The sequence below is a fragment of the Branchiostoma lanceolatum genome, chromosome 1 (assembly GCF_035083965.1).
Source record: "Branchiostoma lanceolatum isolate klBraLanc5 chromosome 1, klBraLanc5.hap2, whole genome shotgun sequence".
Classification (NCBI taxonomy): Eukaryota; Metazoa; Chordata; class Leptocardii; order Amphioxiformes; family Branchiostomatidae; genus Branchiostoma; species Branchiostoma lanceolatum.
The window spans coordinates 42910884-42929840 of NC_089722.1; the positions used below are offsets into that span (position 1 = coordinate 42910884).

The 18957-nt window shown below is 42.5% G+C and overlaps 2 protein-coding genes and 1 long non-coding RNA gene across 4 annotated transcripts; 2 read left to right on the forward strand and 1 right to left on the reverse strand.

The window, feature by feature from the left end:
- The first annotated feature begins 1059 nt into the window (after positions 1–1059).
- Positions 1060–3016, forward strand: LOC136428349 (uncharacterized). Its single transcript, XR_010754607.1, has 2 exons — positions 1060–1227; positions 1720–3016. It is a non-coding gene; the product is annotated as an uncharacterized lncRNA (long non-coding RNA).
- Positions 3017–3394: 378 nt separating this feature from the next.
- LOC136424130 (mitochondrial fission regulator 1-like) lies at positions 3395–13863 on the reverse strand. The gene is made up of 9 exons (XM_066412586.1): positions 13732–13863; positions 12624–12708; positions 12099–12239; positions 11447–11571; positions 9424–9550; positions 8823–9074; positions 7805–7926; positions 7189–7366; positions 3395–4560 (listed from the first exon to the last, which is right to left on the reverse strand). The coding sequence occupies exons 2-9, from the start codon at positions 12687–12689 to the stop codon at positions 4462–4464; spliced, it is 1110 nt and encodes a 369-aa protein (XP_066268683.1). The 5' UTR covers positions 12690–12708; positions 13732–13863; the 3' UTR covers positions 3395–4461.
- A 1217-nt stretch (positions 13864–15080) lies between these two features.
- Positions 15081–18952, forward strand: LOC136424161 (armadillo repeat-containing protein 1-like). Of its 2 annotated transcripts, XM_066412671.1 has the most exons (6): positions 15081–15186; positions 15554–15726; positions 16243–16462; positions 16779–16895; positions 17625–17873; positions 18144–18952. In XM_066412671.1, exons 1-6 carry the CDS (start codon positions 15100–15102, stop codon positions 18174–18176), a joined length of 879 nt encoding a protein of 292 aa, XP_066268768.1. In that variant the 5' UTR covers positions 15081–15099; the 3' UTR covers positions 18177–18952. The 2 variants fall into 2 exon arrangements, with proteins under 2 accessions (XP_066268768.1, XP_066268758.1); XM_066412661.1 differs by having other exon boundaries at positions 17625–18952.
- Positions 18953–18957: the final 5 nt, after the last annotated feature.

The window sequence follows — 18957 nt, forward strand, 5'->3', positions numbered from 1 at the left end:
GACAGATTGACTCAAGTTGGTTTGTGCATTTCCCTGAATGGGTTGATATGTATTAAGTAAGGCCACATTAAGTAGATTTTATGGATGACAACCTCTGCCAACACCAATGTTATTGCGAGAGGACGAAATCAATTAAAACTCAGGCGAAAATGAATGAGCGTGCTGATATCATCCATAGAATTAACTTGCTATGGCCTAAAGGCTGTAAGTGGTCGACTTGAGTGTCTTTATCGTTTGGAAGGTTGGTCGTTTTCACAGAAGCATGTCTGCCTCGTAATGTAAAGTCGACTCACCTTCACAGAAAGAGCTATTTGCATACGTTTGTCATGCATACCTATTCACCTGACGAGCATTGAAATATCATAATTAGATTTAATGTGTAAGAATTCCGGTCAATATATACAGATATGTGAGGACTTAAGCCTCCAATCTCAAATGGATTCTTGTAATGAAGCTAAGAAAATAAAAGAAAGAACACTAACAGCATGCAAGGTAGTTGGATATTTTTGAGTCAATGTACGTAATTTTAAGACGATTAGTAAAAAAAATACACATCAATAACCTGAAACAAATAAGGTGTCTGGCTGACGAGTGTGCCTCCGGGGACAAGGCTAATGATTAACATGGGGTCAATATGGGGGGCCTTCTGGGGGCCTGGGAACAAGGCTAAGGGTCATCTTACGAGGAGGGTTCACATTGAACATTGTTCTAAATGTAGCTGACACAACAACATCCAAAGTATTGATTATATATGAGCGCAAAGTTTACTTTACGTCATGCACACTTTCATGAGGGTGAGTCATGCAGTGCATATACATCACTCAGTACTCAGAGAGGAGCATCAAATGTACACAAAACTAGACCTGTCCAAATCTTTATTGCAGTCTGTGTTGAAAAAAAAGAAGTCAGAGGTGGAAGAGTGGACCGCCTCATGATAAGGTACAAGTAAGTAAGAAAGTTGTACACATGATCCAGGTAGCAAAGTGCCCCTCCACCCATTGTAATCCTGAGGTGCAAAATAATCGATGATCTATATCGCGCAAAGGTGACCTATGCCAAATATCAAAAGTACAAGGTACAGTCACATGATGGCGTAACGCCATCACAGGATATATATCCAGGACTTCAGTAGACGGTACGTCATTGCCAATCTGAACAACTTAACAACGGTCCTTCTTCAGGGCACAATCATCTGCTGCTATCCTATTTTCAGCTGTTGAAAGAAAGGTGAGATATAACAAGGTGCAAAGTGCTGCTGAAGAAACAAGGGCGATAAGCCCCCGGAGTTTTGCATGGCTATACTCAGGTGCAATGTGACACGTCATCATAAGGCTTTTTTTTCAGAAGTCCTTTGAGTTATAGTTCAGCATGAAGCAAAATGGTGGGTTGTGGAAAGATGACAAAATGTTTTTCTCTAACTGGATATTTTCTCTCAATAAGCTGAAATTTGAACAGTCCATGAAACATGACAGTCGTTTTGGTGCTAAGAATGCATTGCATCATAAAAAGACTTAGATTAAGAGGTGGAGCTGTTTTCAAAATAGTATCAATCATTGCTGTAATCTGAATATTGCACCTCCTTTCTTGTGAATAACAAGAAATAACTGAATAATTGTGTGATGAAAGTATGCAATGTACTTATTTGTATGCATAGAATATTGTAATAGCAGTGTTTATTTTCATATCAAGTAACCCATCAACTTTTCGTTCCCGTCACAGAAGACGACATTCAAGAGACAATGGAGGACGCAGCTACCCCACGTGCTGATGTGCCACGCCGAAGGGCGGTTTTACCGGCTACAGAGATACAGATAGAGACGGTGCGTGCATCCACCGGACCCTGGGATCGCCTTCTGTTAGCCTGGAACTCCAACCCATGGCAGATGCGTCTTATGCTGTTCTCCCTACTTTTATATGTTGCTGATGTTTTTACGGATTTGATGCTGGCCGTGCAGTACTACAGCAGCGGGGATTTGTATTGGTGTGGCTGGACATTGGGGTTTGTGATGGCACTACCAACCATAATGAACTTCCTTTTATTACTATTTGGCATTGACATCCTAGATGTCAAACTATCAGTGAATAAGTGGGAGAAGTGCCTGTTGAACTTCCTACATTTTGTCTTACCTTGGAAGTATTTTGAAATTATCAATATGTTATCTTGTGGCAAAGACGTTGAAGACAATTTGAAGTTAAAACTGTCCAAAATGCACCTGTATGAAGCCATGTTGGAGAGCGTCCCTCAGCTGTGTCTACAAATCTACATCATGGAGACCACACACGAGCAGGTCAGTGTCCTGAAGGTCATCACCATGGTGATATCACTGGTGGCAGCAGTTAGGACCTTGTACACGTGTATGTACCATGAAAGGATAGATTGTAATGATGTAATTGACTTTTTCGGTGACGTTTACCCGATAATCGTTTGGAAAGTGGTGGAATTGACTATGCTTGTGTTGGCCATAGCGATTGGTGCATCCGCCCTGAAACAGTGGGTCATACTTCCCCTTGGAATACATTGGCTGTTGATGGCATTTTTCATAGCAAACGAATCGCCCATAACAGACTATAAAGATCTCATTGAAGGAGTTCTTTTCTTGTCTGTAGTTACATTATGTTTTCCCCGAGAATATGTATACATAGTGATTTATCTATGGTTCGCTTTTAGTAGCGTCATAAGACTACGTGGATTTCTCATCTTGCAGGGAGCAAGACTGCAGTGGTACAATGGTCCAGCTGTATTGATCGAATTGGTAGGCACAGTGATGGGCGCAGTGTTTTCTGTATGTGTACTTTTGGGATACTTGCCAAGAGAACTGTTCCGGGAAATATTTGGTATAGAGATAGATCAAGAGAACATCTAATCATTCAAACAAGTAGTTTGTTCCTTGCTACTGTTGACTGTATTGTTGTTCCACACCTTCTGTACAAGCAGAATGGAATGCATACAATGTAGTTCAGTCTGTTGGATATATTACATAAACTGGATGTACTGATTAAAACTGTGAAACATTGAGGCATCATTGGGTGAGGTTTTTTTTTTAAATTCAGCCGTCTAAGACATCTGGAGCTGCTTTTCCCGTTTGGGACTTTTCTTCAGTGTGACACAGACCAGTTTTGCCCTGTGGCTTCTACGAAGCTGTGTAATTTAGCCTCTGTACACTGATGAAGCCGACAGGGCAAAACCGGTCGTGACAGGCTGAATACAAGTTCTAAACGGGAACTATGCGGTTCCAGATGTCTTACTGAGGGACGACTGCTGTGCAATAGATGTCGGGTAGCTGAGAAATGAATCCACTTTATTTTATATCATACATGTATATAAATATGTTAAGTCTCCTATCACACCTTGAAACGTTAACTGAATTAAAAATAAAACAGACACAGCAACATGCAAGGAGTTTGGGTATACTTTATTGAATATACATCATTTATAAACATTAGCCATTCATGCAAAAATCCACCTCAATTTCAATCCTTCATTCTCTGATTGTTTTTCAGGAAACAAATTGAGTGAAACACTAAAAATTCCCCCTGGTACAGCTGATCAGAGATATTCTTTACAAAATGTACCAACTTCCCAGAGGAACAACATTTTCCTCCATTTCAAATTTTGTACAAAGAGAGACAGCTTGAGAGTTTCAGAGTGTTAAAAGAAAGTACAAAATATGGAAGTACAGTTTAAGGCCACGGGAACTTGTCCAAACCAAACAAGATTTGGCAACATGGCAAGTTTCAACAGAAAGAAGACTGAATCAAAACTTCAGTTAAAATATCTCAGCAAAAGACATTTAAGACTGGGTTCCAGACCACATCCAACTTACACTCCAGTACAAAGGTATCAAATTTGGTTTGATTGAAAAATAAATTAAAAGGGATTGTTGGGACCCTAAACTAAAAGAAACAACATTAGGCCAAAGTTCAAACTAAGCTAAGTAATTACCAAAGCAACAGTACAAGTTACACTGAGCTGACTGGAGGCTAATAGATGCATGTCTAGGTGATCTTTAATTGCAGGAAGATATGGCTTTGTTGGAATGAGGCCGATCGTTATCATATTAGTTATACTGTACTCAGGAAAAAATGAATGAGAAAAAGATTGTCCCAGATCAGTTTGGCAGTAATTACTATGTCTTCACCACAGGTGATACGCCATGTAAAACTCCCAGTTTTTAACAGAAAGACACTGGGAAGTTGTAAAACTGCATGAGTTTCAAATCTCATAACTTTTTCATATGCACAAAGCACATCGTCAGACTGAAGGACACAATCCCTTTTCCCACAACGTCTATAAAAATAGATGTCTTTGACTTGAGATTTCCCAAATTGTATCCAAACACAAAGTGACTTAAGGAGAGTTCAAACTTGTACTGATGACTGGGCTGAGTAGAGTCTGGACCTGGAAATTCTGTTGATTTAAGGAGAGTCCAGATTTAAGGCGAGTTCAGACTTAAGGAGAGTTCAGACTTGTACTGAAGATGGGGCAGAGTGGAGTCTGGACCTGGAGGTGCTGTTGCTGCTCCTCCTCCTGTGGACCGGCTTCAGGTGCGCACGCCCAAACTGCACACATGTACAAACAAACGGTAACATGGCAATCAGAGGTGGCAAATTTCACTGGACCCCCTTACCCATACTGTTTTTATCCTACCACAATCCCACAGACAAGCCTACTGTACTACGGGTCCCCCGAAAGTGCGAAATGGAACGAAATGGAACGAAATGGAACGAACTAAAACAACATATGTTACATTATGAAATGAAATACCAGCAGATTGCGACATATAAGGAGTAGACCGGAACAGGAAGCATTTTAAATACAGAAGTGAGTGGTAAATACATAATATAACGTGTTTTATTTCTTGAAACTATGTGATGATATTAAATACAACGTTTTTGTCGCGTTTGTGTGGCTAGATTCTTCCTTGAAAATAGAGGCGCCGCGTGCAAAGAGATCCGCCGCTCTTCCTTGTGTACCAACGATCTGCAAATGAACTGCTGCAAATAGCATGGGAAAACAAGCAAACGGAACTGAGTATCGAAGTTAGGACTAGATTATACAGTTGGTGGTAATATTGCATCTCATAATTCACCAAGAAGGCTTGAGGCAAGCGTTGTTTTATTATTCATACAGCGTGTTTGCGTGTTGCGGGACAGAACTCTTCTCTCCCAAATCAAGGTCCTATTTTAACCTCCTTGCCCAAATGGAGCCCCGCATACAAATGAACCGCCATTGTTGCCAGCGCGACGGGACTGTGGGCGTGCTACCGACAGGTTGAATCAAACTCCGACTTTCCAGTTATTTACATACGGTTTTAGTCAATAACTAGTATATTTACCCTTGTCTATTGAAACAAGAAGATTTAATGCCATTCCTGAGGATGATAGAATTTGTCTACTGTGTAATCTACATGAAATTGAAAATGAGGTCCATTTCCTATTTTATTGCACTTTTTACGACAGTTTACGCCAAACACTGTTCAACAAAATGTACAACAAGAGACCTGATATCATTTGGGAAAGAGATGAAACAAAACTTAACTGGTTATTCACGGAGGGGGTATTTGAAATAGCTTCATTCATTCAAAAGGCTTGGAGGGAACGTAAGCACTACATCTACTCATAACAAGACAGCAACAACAACAAAAAAATACTTCAATGAAATGATTTGATCCTAATTGGCATCTAGTTTTGGCTTTGTTTGGTTTTGTCTCTACCCTGTCATGTTCTGTTTTGACTGTTATATACTGAGTTGATATACGTGTGTTACCTTCAATAACTTTTGATTTGAATTTAATTTATGTTCATTTACCACTTGCTTCCTTGAATTGATTTGAATCATTGTACCAGGTGTGTCCCTTTTTGTGTTGCCACTATATTATGCTCATATTGTTTAGTGTCACTCATTACTGCTATTTTTATGATTTATTTCTGATTATCATTATTTACTACTGTACCTCTTCCATTACTCAAGTTTATGTATTCTTATGTATGGTGTCTTATAAGCCCGTATTGGCTTGGCGACTTTTGTCGCAGGACACGGAAATAAAACATTCATTCATTCATTCATTCATTCATTCATTCAGTACGTAGCATATGCATATCTCCACAACAACGATTTTTATACAACCAATTCTTCGGCTCAAAGTCAGACCGCTGTCGGGGAATGGACCCCTCCGTTAATGATATGCAAATGAAGCTCTGCGCTGCGTCACCAATTTCACACATTTCACACTCCATTCAAACACGGACGTGGAGTCCTCTGGAGACATTTCTGCTTCCCTGTTCCCGACAAAACAAAGGGAGGGTGTGAACGAGGAGGACATGTATTTCACGGTTCACACAACACGCAAACACGCTAGCTGTATACATAATAAGATAACGCTTGCCTCATGCCCTCTTGGAGATGCAATGTTACCACCAACTTCTGTATAATCAAGGAGGTATAATCTGGTCCTTACTTCGATACTTAGTTCCGTTTGCTTGTTTTCCCCGCTATTTGCAGCAGTTCATTTGCAGATCGTTGGTACACAAGGAAGAGCGGCGGATCTCTTTGCACGCGGTGCGTCCATTTTCAAGGAAGAATCTAGTCACACAAACGCGACAAAAACGTTGTATTTAATATTATCACATAGATTCAAGAAATAAAACACGTAAAATTATGTATTACCACTCACTTCTGTATTTAAAATGCTTCCTGTTCCGGTCTACTCCTTATATGTCGCAATCTGCTGGTATTTCACATCATAATGTTACATATGTTGTTTTCGTTCATTCCATTTCGTTCCATGTCGTTCCATGTCGTTCCATTTCGTTCCATTTCGTTCCATTTCGCACTTTCGGGGGACCGTGTACTACAAGGATGTATGACAATGCTGCATTGTGTTTATTGGGAATCGCAGAAGCACATGCATACACAAACAGACAGACAACGCAAAAATGCTTCACTTGCTTGGGGCAAAATCAAAAGTTTAGTTGATACACACCTAAAACTAAGCAACGACTGGTCATCGAAGTAAAAAAACAGCATGTTTCCATGAATTTTCATCCTTGTATGATTTGCAAATGCTGCAATGACCACCCCTTAAAACTGTACAACAGTAAGTTGTCTTAACAACATTGAACGGTAAAGTTTCCTTTAACTGGAAACATAATCTTTAATATCAAAGCTAGCAATGATGATGTACGAACCTTAGGGCTGCACCCCGCATCTGGTGATGGCCAATCGTTCTCCTTGTCCTGCAGGTCAGGTGACCCGACATGTTTCCTGTGGGCGAACTTCCTGCGTAGCGCCTGCGCGATGAGGGCGGCCGGGTCCTGGGTGTCAGCCTCCTTAGGCTTCTGTCTGACAGGGGTGCCGCCGGGGGACCTAGGAACAAGGCTAGGTGTCAGTTTGGGAGTTTTCATCACAAGGGTCAATATTGGGGTGCCGCTGGGGGACCTGGGAACAAGGCTCAGGGGTTCTCAACACAAGGTAGAGGGTCAATATGGGGGGTTCAGGGACCTACACACAAAGTTAAAGGTCAATATGGGGGTTCTTAAGAAAAAGCTTGAAAGTTTCCTAGGCACCTGCATACAAGGCTAGCGATCTGGCGGAGGACCCATATGGGGATTTCTGGAGAGGTATACACACGGCTGTGGGTCAACATGGGGGTTCTGAATACAAGGTCAGGGGGCTGCAGTCTTAAAGCACAATGGTTGGAAAAAACATCTGCCCGTTAACTGGAATAAATCTGTGACAAATTCAGCATCAATCTTTGGCTATATTCAAATGAATGGTAGACTATACGTTTTACAGGAAACCGACCTTTCTACGGAGCGCAGCTTGACATTGCTCATGTCCTTTAGCACGGCCATCATGTTGGGCGGTCCGCCGGGGCTGGGCATGGAGACGGGCGTGCTCACCGACGCAGACCGCTTCGACTTGTTCTGCGCAGAAGGGAAACAAATTTATTAACAGTTGTGTACATATGTACTCAAACCTGTCTACAGTGACGCTCAATTGATTTGAAGAAAATGGTCAAAGCAGACAGGGGGTGTATAGTTTTATTATCATTTATTATTGCTTGGGTCAATGGGGAAAATTATCGAAGGGACCGACCAGCAATGGCCAGGTGGTCATCACTATAGCTAGCTTAGCTTAACTGTGTCTGATCTCAGGGCTCGAAATAGTGATGTGCACCCTTGTGCACCCAAAATTGGAGCTGTGCACCTAATTTTTGACAGTGGGTGCACCAGTGCACCTAGATATTTTTGTACACTATATGATAACGGTTCTCTTGTACACTAGCATACAGAATATTCTTGAAATGTAAGTATCAGAAAAAGCAATATAACCCTTTGTTGTACTTGATTTATTGCTTGGTTGAAATTTGACATCTGGATAGAATTACAGACTGAAGTTCTTAATTAAGGGAGGCAGTAGTGTCAAACTTATGTTTTGCTGACATTCAACTTTATTTCATTTGGTGCACCCAAAATTTTTTCTGTGCACCTAATTTTTTTGGTTGGGTGCACCAGTGCACCTATCTCCAAAAAAGAATTTCGAGCCCTGGATCTTGTATCTTACAAAACGGATTATACGTGCAGTCTTTTGAGGATGGCTGCTAGTTTCAAAAGCACAAAAATTACTTTAAGCAAAAATTATAGTCAGCCGAAGACAACTATTCAGTCAGAGCAGCCATCCCTCATCATACATTAAAGTGTAAACAAAAAAATAATACATAATACAATCATAGTTTAGAAATAGACAGTTTGTATGGCCATTGAAATGGTGAAAGTAATAACATAAAGATCAATCAACAAGTTAAAAAGGCTCAACTCACCTTCCTAATAATCTCCTTGATGTTCAACACGGGTGTAGTGAGGCTGCCGGGGGGAGGGGGTGGTGGTGGTGGAGGGGGCGGCGCAGGGGGTGGACCCTGGGGGGTCATCGGGGGGTTACCAGTACCCTGCTGCACGGTGGGCATCTGTGGCTGTATCGTTGCCATGAGAGCGATCTGTGCGCGGAGTTTGTTCAGCTCGGCCTCCAGCGCGCTGATTCTCTGTAGAGCTGCGTCTTCTACTGGGGCCTGCTTCTGTAGGGGGTGGTCAAAAGGACAATGTTTGCTGAACAAGTTTTAGGTTACATAAAGCTATTCATTCTTCCAATGGTCAACACAAGAAAGAAATGTACTATAGTATAATGCATCACACTCAGAGCTCGAAGTGAATTTTAGGGATAGGTACATCAGTACCTAAAATAAAAATGTATGAGTGCACAACATAAGATTTTACTGTCAGCAAAACCTAATTGTAAACCCAACTTTTCAAGCTTGAATGAGCCCCGTGCATGTGATGGACGAATGTATATATTTCTTATCCGGAGATGTCCTTTTACTTTCAGACCTTTTCAGCTTTAGAAAAAATCTTAAGAAACCTTCCTACCTGACTTGTAGGATTGCACGTTGCTGCAGGTTTGGCATCTAAGACGTCTTCTGCCTGCTTCGTCTTGACACAACTACTCGAGGTTCTCCTTGCTGATGCTTCTCTTCTGGACTGTCCCAACTCACAGCTGGGGTAAAAATGAGAGTTTGTAGGAAAACATACAGATTAGAAAAGGCCAAAAAAAAGCAACAAAATACTGTAATTCTTGTTTCTTTCACTGTAACTTTTTTCACGGTCACCTCTAGATCTGTACTGTGAACTTATAATCACCGTGAAAAAACCTGTTGTTATCATTTATTATTCCTTCACACATCCGTTCTGTAAATCACTTGCCGCCACCGTGAAGTTAAAGTTCAGTGAAAATGTAAATTTTCCTCACACCGTGATTTTGCTACCATGAAGATAAGGTTCAAATATTACAGTAGCCCCCGACAGAAGCCTCTGCTTGGAGTGAAGCACCATGGTGATACAAAACATGCTGTGTAAGTTAGTAAGTTAGTGTGTCCCACCTGATGGAGATGCCAGATTGTGCCACCTTGTGGTATGATAAATGCTGTGTATGTTAGTAAGTTAGTGTGTGTCTGACCTGATGTAGATATGGTGGTACAGTATATGCTAGATGTATGTTAGCAGGGCTCCAGACTAACTTTTAGGCCTAGGAGCACTGTGCTCCTAACTCAAAAAAGTTAGGAGCACCAGCAAAAATCTAGGAGCACCACTACAAAAAGTTGGAAGAACAAGCAAAAGTCTTGGCTATACCAAATGATACTCCTATTGATCAATGTTAACAACCGGGAATAAAGTATTTGAATAGATCATAAAAGATAAATTGATGGTGCAGAACAATTGGCAATTCAATTCATTCAATACCTTCCTACATACTGATACTAGTATGATGGATTTTTAGAAACATTCGGCATAGGTTCCCCGGCTGGCCCCTATCCGGGGGCCACGGTGCCTCAAGTTCAACAAGTTGAAAAATACACAATGGTATTTTTTACTTGGAACAAGGCAGGTAATGATTCACATAACCTTGAATGATAAATAAATAGATGACTCTAGAAGTTATCTATTGGGTTCATGACCAAAACAAATAAAGTCATATTCCATAATTTGAAACTTCACTGCTGGCATCAAGTTTAACATTTTTACAGGCATTTCTTTTCTTTTTACCCTCACCCTCTGTCTACAAATAATCCAAAATACTTTAATATCCTTAAAATTCTTGCTCAATAGTATCAAAAATGATCTGTTTGTGCTGACCCAGTCAAATATCTTCGGTTCCTTCGAAACGCGTAGTTCAAATTTCGCGCGTCAGGACCATGCGGCGCCGCCATCCAATGACAGGCTGACCGCATGGGGAAAGCTTTGTGATTCGCCGCTGTGCAGTATAGACAGCAGCAGAATGAAAGTACATGTAGCACCATAACAAGGGGCAGGTAATGAGCTTTGAAATGATACCGGTGACAAAAGGAAAATTTGATATTTTTTTAAATAAAACTCCACTTGAATTGATTCATCAATTTTTGATCGTAAAAATCATCGCTTGAACAGGTATAAATATGACCGCAGGAAACAAGCCTTTCATTCTGCTGCGGTCTATTTTTCATAAGCATCATGGCCGCCATTGAAAACAGCGAGCGTCCGGCGAGCGCTCACTTTCATCGACAAAGTTTTGGCGTTTGAAACATTTTACAAATCAAACAAATACACCACAAAGGAGAGAAACTTATATCCTTTATTTCAATGGGTAACTTTGCCACTAGGAACGGATAGTTTTTGTACCGCGGGTGTGGGAACATGATAGAAAATTCACCGACGATATTCGCGGTAGCATTGGAATACCTATATTTTCGGCTTACCGCTTAGTTCTTCAGGCATTATCCTGGCGCTGGTCTTAATTTTTGATTGTCGCACCGTGCGACCGTGATTTTAAATCTAGTCGCATTCTCAAAAAACTGGTCGCATACATGTTGTGTGCGAGTCGCACTCACGAGCGCTGGTTAGTTAGTCAGTGTCCCACCTGATGTAGATGCCCGGGAGCGGCTCCTCCTGTTCCAACATGGCGACGTCGGCCAGCGACACCGGCGCCCGCCTCACACCGTCCTCGCTGAACGGGGTCCCACATCGCTGGTCCGGCTGCACCGTCTGGGGGACGAGAGAAAAAAGTTTAAAATTGTTCGAAAACTTTTCACACTGCAAGGCCACAGTCAATTATTTATCTATGTTTCTAAATTGTAAAGCGTATTTGAGTGACTACTTGGTACTCTACAGTGTCTTAGCCCTAGCCTGCTGGGTGCCATTGGATTACAACTGGGGCTCCTACAGCTACTGGTGCATCACCTAGCTACCCTGAGTGAAAGTTCCGGTAGTAATCGAATGGCATCCGGGCTATCTTAGCCTAGCCTCTATGTGAATGGCATGGCAGTCAGTGACATAGTGACATAGTGCTTTCTCCCTCTATAAACAACTTCGTAGACTAAGTTCCAACTAGCCATCAGACACAACACAAGCAGGAGAGCAAACTTCTATAGGACTGTGGTGTGAGACCTTACCTGGAAGTAGAGCCTGTGGCGCTGGCGTTTGAGTGACAATACTGCGGTGTGAGACCTTACCTGGAAGTACAGCCTGTGGCGCTGGGGTTTGAGTGACAATACTGTGGTGTGAGACCTTACCTGGAAGTAGAGCCTGTGGCGGTGGGGTTTGAGTGACAGGTAGGTGCCAATCAGCCGGACAATACTGCGGTGTGAGACCTTCCTCTGGGCTGACTTGGGCCACCAGCTGACCCACAGGGTGCAGAGGTGCTGGTGGGCGACCTGGGAGGGACACAAGTCAGCAGCTTTCATAACGGTTTTCCAACAAAAAAACTACATATTGTACGTAAGAAAAACTCATCTGTGTTGGTGAAGGCCCATATAATGCAAATTATGATCCAAGTTTCAACTTTCTTTTCGATTCGACACAAATAATGTGACAATGTCCATCAGTCTAATTTTCATCTAACGCTTCACTCAATCAGCCCTCTAAAGAAAAACTGACATCATCACTAGTACTGTCAGACAATAGACTACTAGTAGTGCTGCAGCTGTGGACTATATCCTACCAAATCTCAAAGCAGATGTTGGGAGAAGGGACTGTATTGTCACTCGTGAGGAAACTTTAGTCTTTCATAGACTAGCAAAGCTAGAGATGATTGTTACCATCACATAGGGGATCAGGTGGTTGAGGATGTGGAGGATGAGTCGTGGTGACAGGCTGTTGTCCATCAGTCACCAACTCCAGCGTCTGGATACACATAAGGGGAGTTACTTTTTACGTAATGTAGTATTATGTACATTTGTCACATGGTGTACGTACTAGTACTATAAGCTAGTATCAGAATCAGCATTGACTCACATGCATGCATAGCGACCGTGACTTGAAGAGAATATAAGAGACACTGCCTTTGCCAGTGTGAACCAAAGAGGCTACCTTTAGGCTTCAACTTCGAGAGATTTTGTTATTTATTGATTTATAAAACATCTATGTCCAGCCATGGCCTGAGTCATCACTTTTATGTATTTATCTCTCTACAAGCCTCCTCCTACTGGTTACTCTATTAAGAAATAGAGAAATAACATCTGTAGACTAGGCTGAACAGTTTGGACAAGATGAGAAACTTTCAAATAAGTTGACTTCAACCATCGCGTGGCGCGTTGGATACACCCGATCCCTCGATCTCGGAAGTTAAGCAACGCGCGGTCCGGACAGTGCTTGGATGGGAGACCAACCAAGGACGTCCGGATTGCTGTAGCCTCACGAAGCTTTCCACGAAATCGTCTTCCGGGAGGGACGTAAAACGGGGGTCCCGTGCTCGAGGAGGTGCCTCGAACACGTTAAACAGCCTCATTACCCTACACATTGGGTACCTGCCTGTGGCACTGGCTGCAAATACACCTGATATTATCATCTTGTCTTTTTGTCTGTTTATCTTCTTTCATCACATGATGTACTTTGCCAGTTTGCCAACATATTTTTTGGTAAAACTGCCCATGCACATGGTCAACACATCTTGCCATCTCAATCATGTCAGCCTAGCTCTGCAACATTTTGCCTTAGTCCGCTAGTCCTAGATGGTCGTACAGATCTATTAAATTTTTAAAACTTTAAATTTTATGCCCCCCTCCCTCGCTAGCGCTGCGACAACGGTTAATAGCGTGGTAATGGGACACATAATTTTTTGTACGATCTGTACCTCATCTAGCTGTCTAGATCTATGTAAGCGAACTGAACAGTGACAGCTGTATCTATACCTAGAGACCTCCTTACCTTGCACAAAAGCAGACACGGCAGGTTTCTTGAATCAAAACATTTCCACTTCAACTTTCTCTTCTCCACTTCTCGGACCACAAAATGGTTTTAAACCGAGCGCTACCGGTTTTACCCATCATGCACCGCGCAGCTGGCGTGTCAGCGAATCAGGTTCATTTATTTCTCCGACGTCATAATAATCAACCAATCAGAGATAGTAAAGTCAGTGACGTCATGTATATGCGCCATCTTTAAAATTTCAAGTCATCACCTTTAATTTTTGCAGCGCACTGACGACCCAAAACGCACAGGGAAAAGTTTGATTTACAGCGGAACGAAACAGCTGAAATCACCGAGAAGACGTTTCACATCAGGCCAATATTCTGGGGTTGCAAAGTCCACCATTTACAGTGGTTCCGAAAGGAGGTAACGTTATATTTTGGGTACGGGTGTATCTTTCCTCGTGAAAATCGTTGTGTTTAAAAATCATGTTTGAGGAAGTCGGCAGCTGAAGGTCGTCCAAGTTTTCTAGCATCAAAATAACTTCAACTAAAGCTGTCACCACTAAACTTTGAATCAGCGCTGCTGAATCAGCTACTGTAATACGATGACATTTATGTAAGCTCTCTGCAAGGATCTCTGGTATACACTTCAAAATTTGGTTGACTCCACGCCCCACCTCCTCAGCACTTCTGAGTGATGAATAAACATCACTCTAGTGACAGTCTAACTCATAAAAGTCATAAATAGAAATTTTCATCACATATTGTAAAGTAGTCCTGATGATTGTGCACTTGCGATAAAAACTGATCCATGTATTTTCAGTTAGGGCTACACCAAGTAATTTTTATGGATGACGTCCTTTGGAGACCCTAAATCTAATGCGAGAGTGCGAAAAAACCCAAGAAGGGCCAAAGAAAACAAGAAGATGCCCAGATTTGAAATATAATAGTCGACGACACATGTTAGGACACAATTTGAATGAGAGAACACAGTGTAACAACTAAAAATTATTTTATTCATCATGAAAACAGCAATAATTTGAATAAGTCAGTTGAAGTTGAACAGCAGTTTTTGTCCTGTTCTGTTTCTTTCCATATTCCATCGATTTTGCAGGCCTGCAGAACATACATGTGTAGTATACTAAAAAGGTAAAATTCGCATGCATTACTACATTTCTACCTATGCAACTAGTCCACAAGAGCCTAGATGCGGACGTCATCCATATAAATTACTTGGTGTAGCCTAGAGCTTTGCTTTACTAGTAGTCAGATCTGCTGAAGTGGCTGGAACGTGATGATAAATTATGTGACCCAATTCTACTGAGAAAAGTGTGAACCTTGTGTTTTCTGTATCTGTATCTTCAGGTAAACTCAGGCTTGAAGGATGACGAGCACGGAGGGAAAGCTGCAGGTGGTGCAGCAGCTCCACGACATCGCTAAGCAACCGCAGGGGCACGACCTCATCACTCAGGTATGGGGGTCATGCTGGCATGTTATTATAGCCTGAGTACTAGTAGTACCTGCCTTTTTAGCTTCCTTCCGCTACCCAAGCTCCGCTACCGGCCGGCTCAACCACTTGCTCAATCTTTTCGCTTGCTAACTATGGAGGATGGTACCCAGGCTGCTAAAGGAAGCCTAAACTAGATTTTGTGAAGCATACTGCAGTACCGGTATGTTAAATATACCCAAAAAGTCCAGTTCTTACTTGTTCTTACTACTTTTACACATTGGGTACCTGCCTGTGGCACTGGCTGCAAATACACCTGATATTATTTTACATTAGTCCATCATACAAAGTGATAACCACTATGATATCATCCCCATGCCCCTCCCCCCAGGACCCCAGCCTGCTCTCGGGCCTGGTTCTGTTCCTGGACATCCAGCAGCACGAGGAGCCGGTGGTCTGCGCAAGTCTGCAGGTTCTTGAGCTGCTGGCCCACAAACCCTCCTGCCGTCCCATCATGCACCAGCAGCTGGGGATGAAGGAGTCTCTGCAGCACATCTGCAGCAGGTGGGTCAAATGTCGGGTGTGATATCGTCAGGTGTCTTAGGGTTCAGTCAGGTGTCTTAAACTAACTACTGAGGTGCAGTCTGGTGTCTAAAGGTCTAGTCTATAGTCAGATCAGATGTAGTGTGTTGTCTTAACTGGCTTAGTTAAGGTGCTGTCAGGTGTGTAACGATATAGTTTGGTTCAAGGTGCAGTCTGGTGTATTTATCTATACCCTATCTTGACTGACAGTGGCATTCTAACTAAGATGTGGCATTAAATTTGAACTATTGATGATTCCCAGTGTTTTCTGGTCACTGTACTAGTACATTGCTGCTACCTGTACACAGACACTGGTAAGTTGCATGTGCACCATTCCTACTTACCCTACATGTCCATGTATGTGCAGGGACACATGTACAGCAGCCCAGGCCACAGCCCAGTCTGTGTTACAGTTACTGTGTACAGAGCTGCCTCCTGTACACAGACACTGGTACTGCACCATTCTAACTTTACCCCATGTACATGTATCACTCACAGTATCAGGGGCACAGCTGCCCAGGCCTCTGCCCAGTCCGTGTTCCAGCTCCTCTACAAAGCCGAACAGAAGTCTAAAACTCCAGGCTCCGGACTGAAGGACACCTACAACTCCACACGCTCCTCCAACAGTAACAACATCCGCAAGAAAGTCTGCTTCCTGGGCGCAGCTAACAAAAAATCCAAGACGATCACCCTGCAGATCAAAGGCCTTACTGATCAGGTCAGTCCTGGTTGTCCACTAAATTGTTTGAGGATGACATCTAAAAGTATTATGTTTGTGTCTCCTCTCATAATATGGTATGAAATGGAGACAGTTTTTTGTAGCACCAGAATAGTTTTGTACCAAAGATGTGAAGAAATAGGTACAAATGTACATTGATGTAAGGTTTTTTTGTTTACAAATTGATGACATAAAAAATTAATATTTGACTGTTACTTTAGATATAGAAAGACAGCAAAACAAGCATATTTAAATGAAAAAGTTTAGACAAATTTGCCCAGACTTAGCTCATCGTTGTTTTGTGTTTTTTCACCAGCATCGACGCGAACTCTGCGTGAGCCAACTACTCAAGGTCAAAGGGGTCATCAGTTTCACCTTCAACATGCCGCTCAAGAGATGCATCCTGCGGGCACGTCCAGATCTCAAGGCAGAGGTAAGGCCACAGTTGCCTAGCAACAAGTGAAGCAGAAGTAGGGAAACTGTTGCTAGGCAACAAGACAGAGGTAAGGAAAATGTTGCCTAGCAACAAGTGGGCCAGAGGTAAGAAACTGTTGCCTAGTAACAAGTAAGGCAGAGTTAAGGAGACAGTTGCCGAGCAACAAGTAAGGCAGAGGTAAGGAAACAGTTGCCTAGCAACAAGTAAGGTTGGGGTACGTAAATAGAGCAAGAAGCCTAGCAACTAGAACTAGAAGTTAGGTGCAGATGTATTTTTATTTTGTAGTGAGCTGTTGCCTGTAAAACTAGAGTGGTTGTAAGAGCCATTAAGGTACAGCCGGAGATTGTTGGGCCAACAATCTCCTGCTGTACCTTAATGGCTCTTACATTGCTTGCGTAGTCCAGTGGTTAGCGATCTTGCCTTTGGAACTAGAAGCCCCGGGTTCGATCCCGGCTGTGTCGCTCACCCGACATGCACGCTACCGGAAAGGGTTGCAGTCCTTAGGACGGGACGTTAAGCCGTGGTCCACTGTGCATTGTGCTTTTCTATAAAAGAGCTAGGGAATTTCCCCGGTACAATGAACCTGTAAATACTGTACATAGCGTCTGTCGTCTCTGTCACGACCAGTGGAAGATTAGCTCATTTGTTCTTTGAGTTCATTTGAGCTAAACTGGTTCGAGACCGCTTTCCTTTCCTTTCTTACAACCACTCTGATCCCCCCTGTAGAGCCTCGTGGCGACGGTGAACCAGACAGGCGTGATGAGCGCCCAGCAGGTGGTGCGGAACGACCAGGGGGAGGAGGTCCTGCTGTCGTTCGGGGCGCACCCCGCCGACGCCAACAAGGAGAACGCCGCGCTGCCGGAGTACCTCCCCGAGGAGGACAGTCCCGTCAAGTCCGACGGCTTCACCCTCGCCAGGTCGGGTCACGACGCCAAGGGCGGCGGCGGCTGGCTCAGTTCCGCCGCCGGCGCCGCGGTTAGCTACCTGTCCAAGTCATTCTACTGGTGATGAACCGGGCTGGGCCAATCCATCCGAATTACGTGTTTCTCAGACACTTTATAAGTAGTACCTGTCTAAGTCTTATACCGGTGATAAGAGACTAGTTACTTTCTTCAACTGGGCTTGGGCCGATTCAAATGAATAATATGTTTCTTAGACAACTTAAGCTACCTGTCAAAGTCATTCTACTGGTGATAAACTGGCTGGGCCAATCAATGTTAATTATGTGTTTCTCAGACACTTTAGGTTAGCTACCTGTCCAAGTCGTTCTACTGGTGATGAAGTGAACTGGGGCCGATTCAGATGAATTTTGTGTTTCTTTAGTTACCTTAGATAAGGTCCTTATACTACTGTAGTTGCAGAAATGTCCACGGTGGTTTTGTGTTCATGGCTTTTACGGTGAAGTCTTTACCGCTAACTTAAAGCAAAAAGATGTTCCATTGTGTTACTGTAGTGATACTATTGTTTCAAATTCAACAAATTCAAAACCACCGCAGACACTCTATTGCCAGTAAAAAGTGGCAGTTCAGTCAGCAGTTTCCTACCTAAGGATCATTGTTATTTTGCTGAACTGGGCTTGGGTTGATCCATCTGAATTATGTGTTTCTCAACAAAAACTTGAATGTGATGTTAGTAGTCATGAGGTGTAATGTACATGTGTAAATAAGAACTAACCTGTTTCTGAAATCACTCTAGTGAGAATCACAGAATTCTTTTTTAAACAAGAGTAGAATTACACAATTACAAACTATAGTATGAAGAAAGCAAGTCTGAGAACAAATGTATTGATTTGATGTAGCCTTAGAATGTATTGATTTGGTTGGAGAAAACAGCATTTTTCCTGCCTTGTTGATTATAATGCTTTTGCCTCGTCTGTCTGGCAAATTTTTACCTCCTCCTGTTTCCTTGCTCCTAGTTATTTACAGTCTGTCAAGTCTTCAAATGTACAGAAAGGGAGTTTTGACTGTAATACAGGCATTTCCCAAATCAAAGTTTCTTTCCATATGCTTTGAATGATGATAGGATTTAATGACAATAAACGTGATTGAACAATATTAAT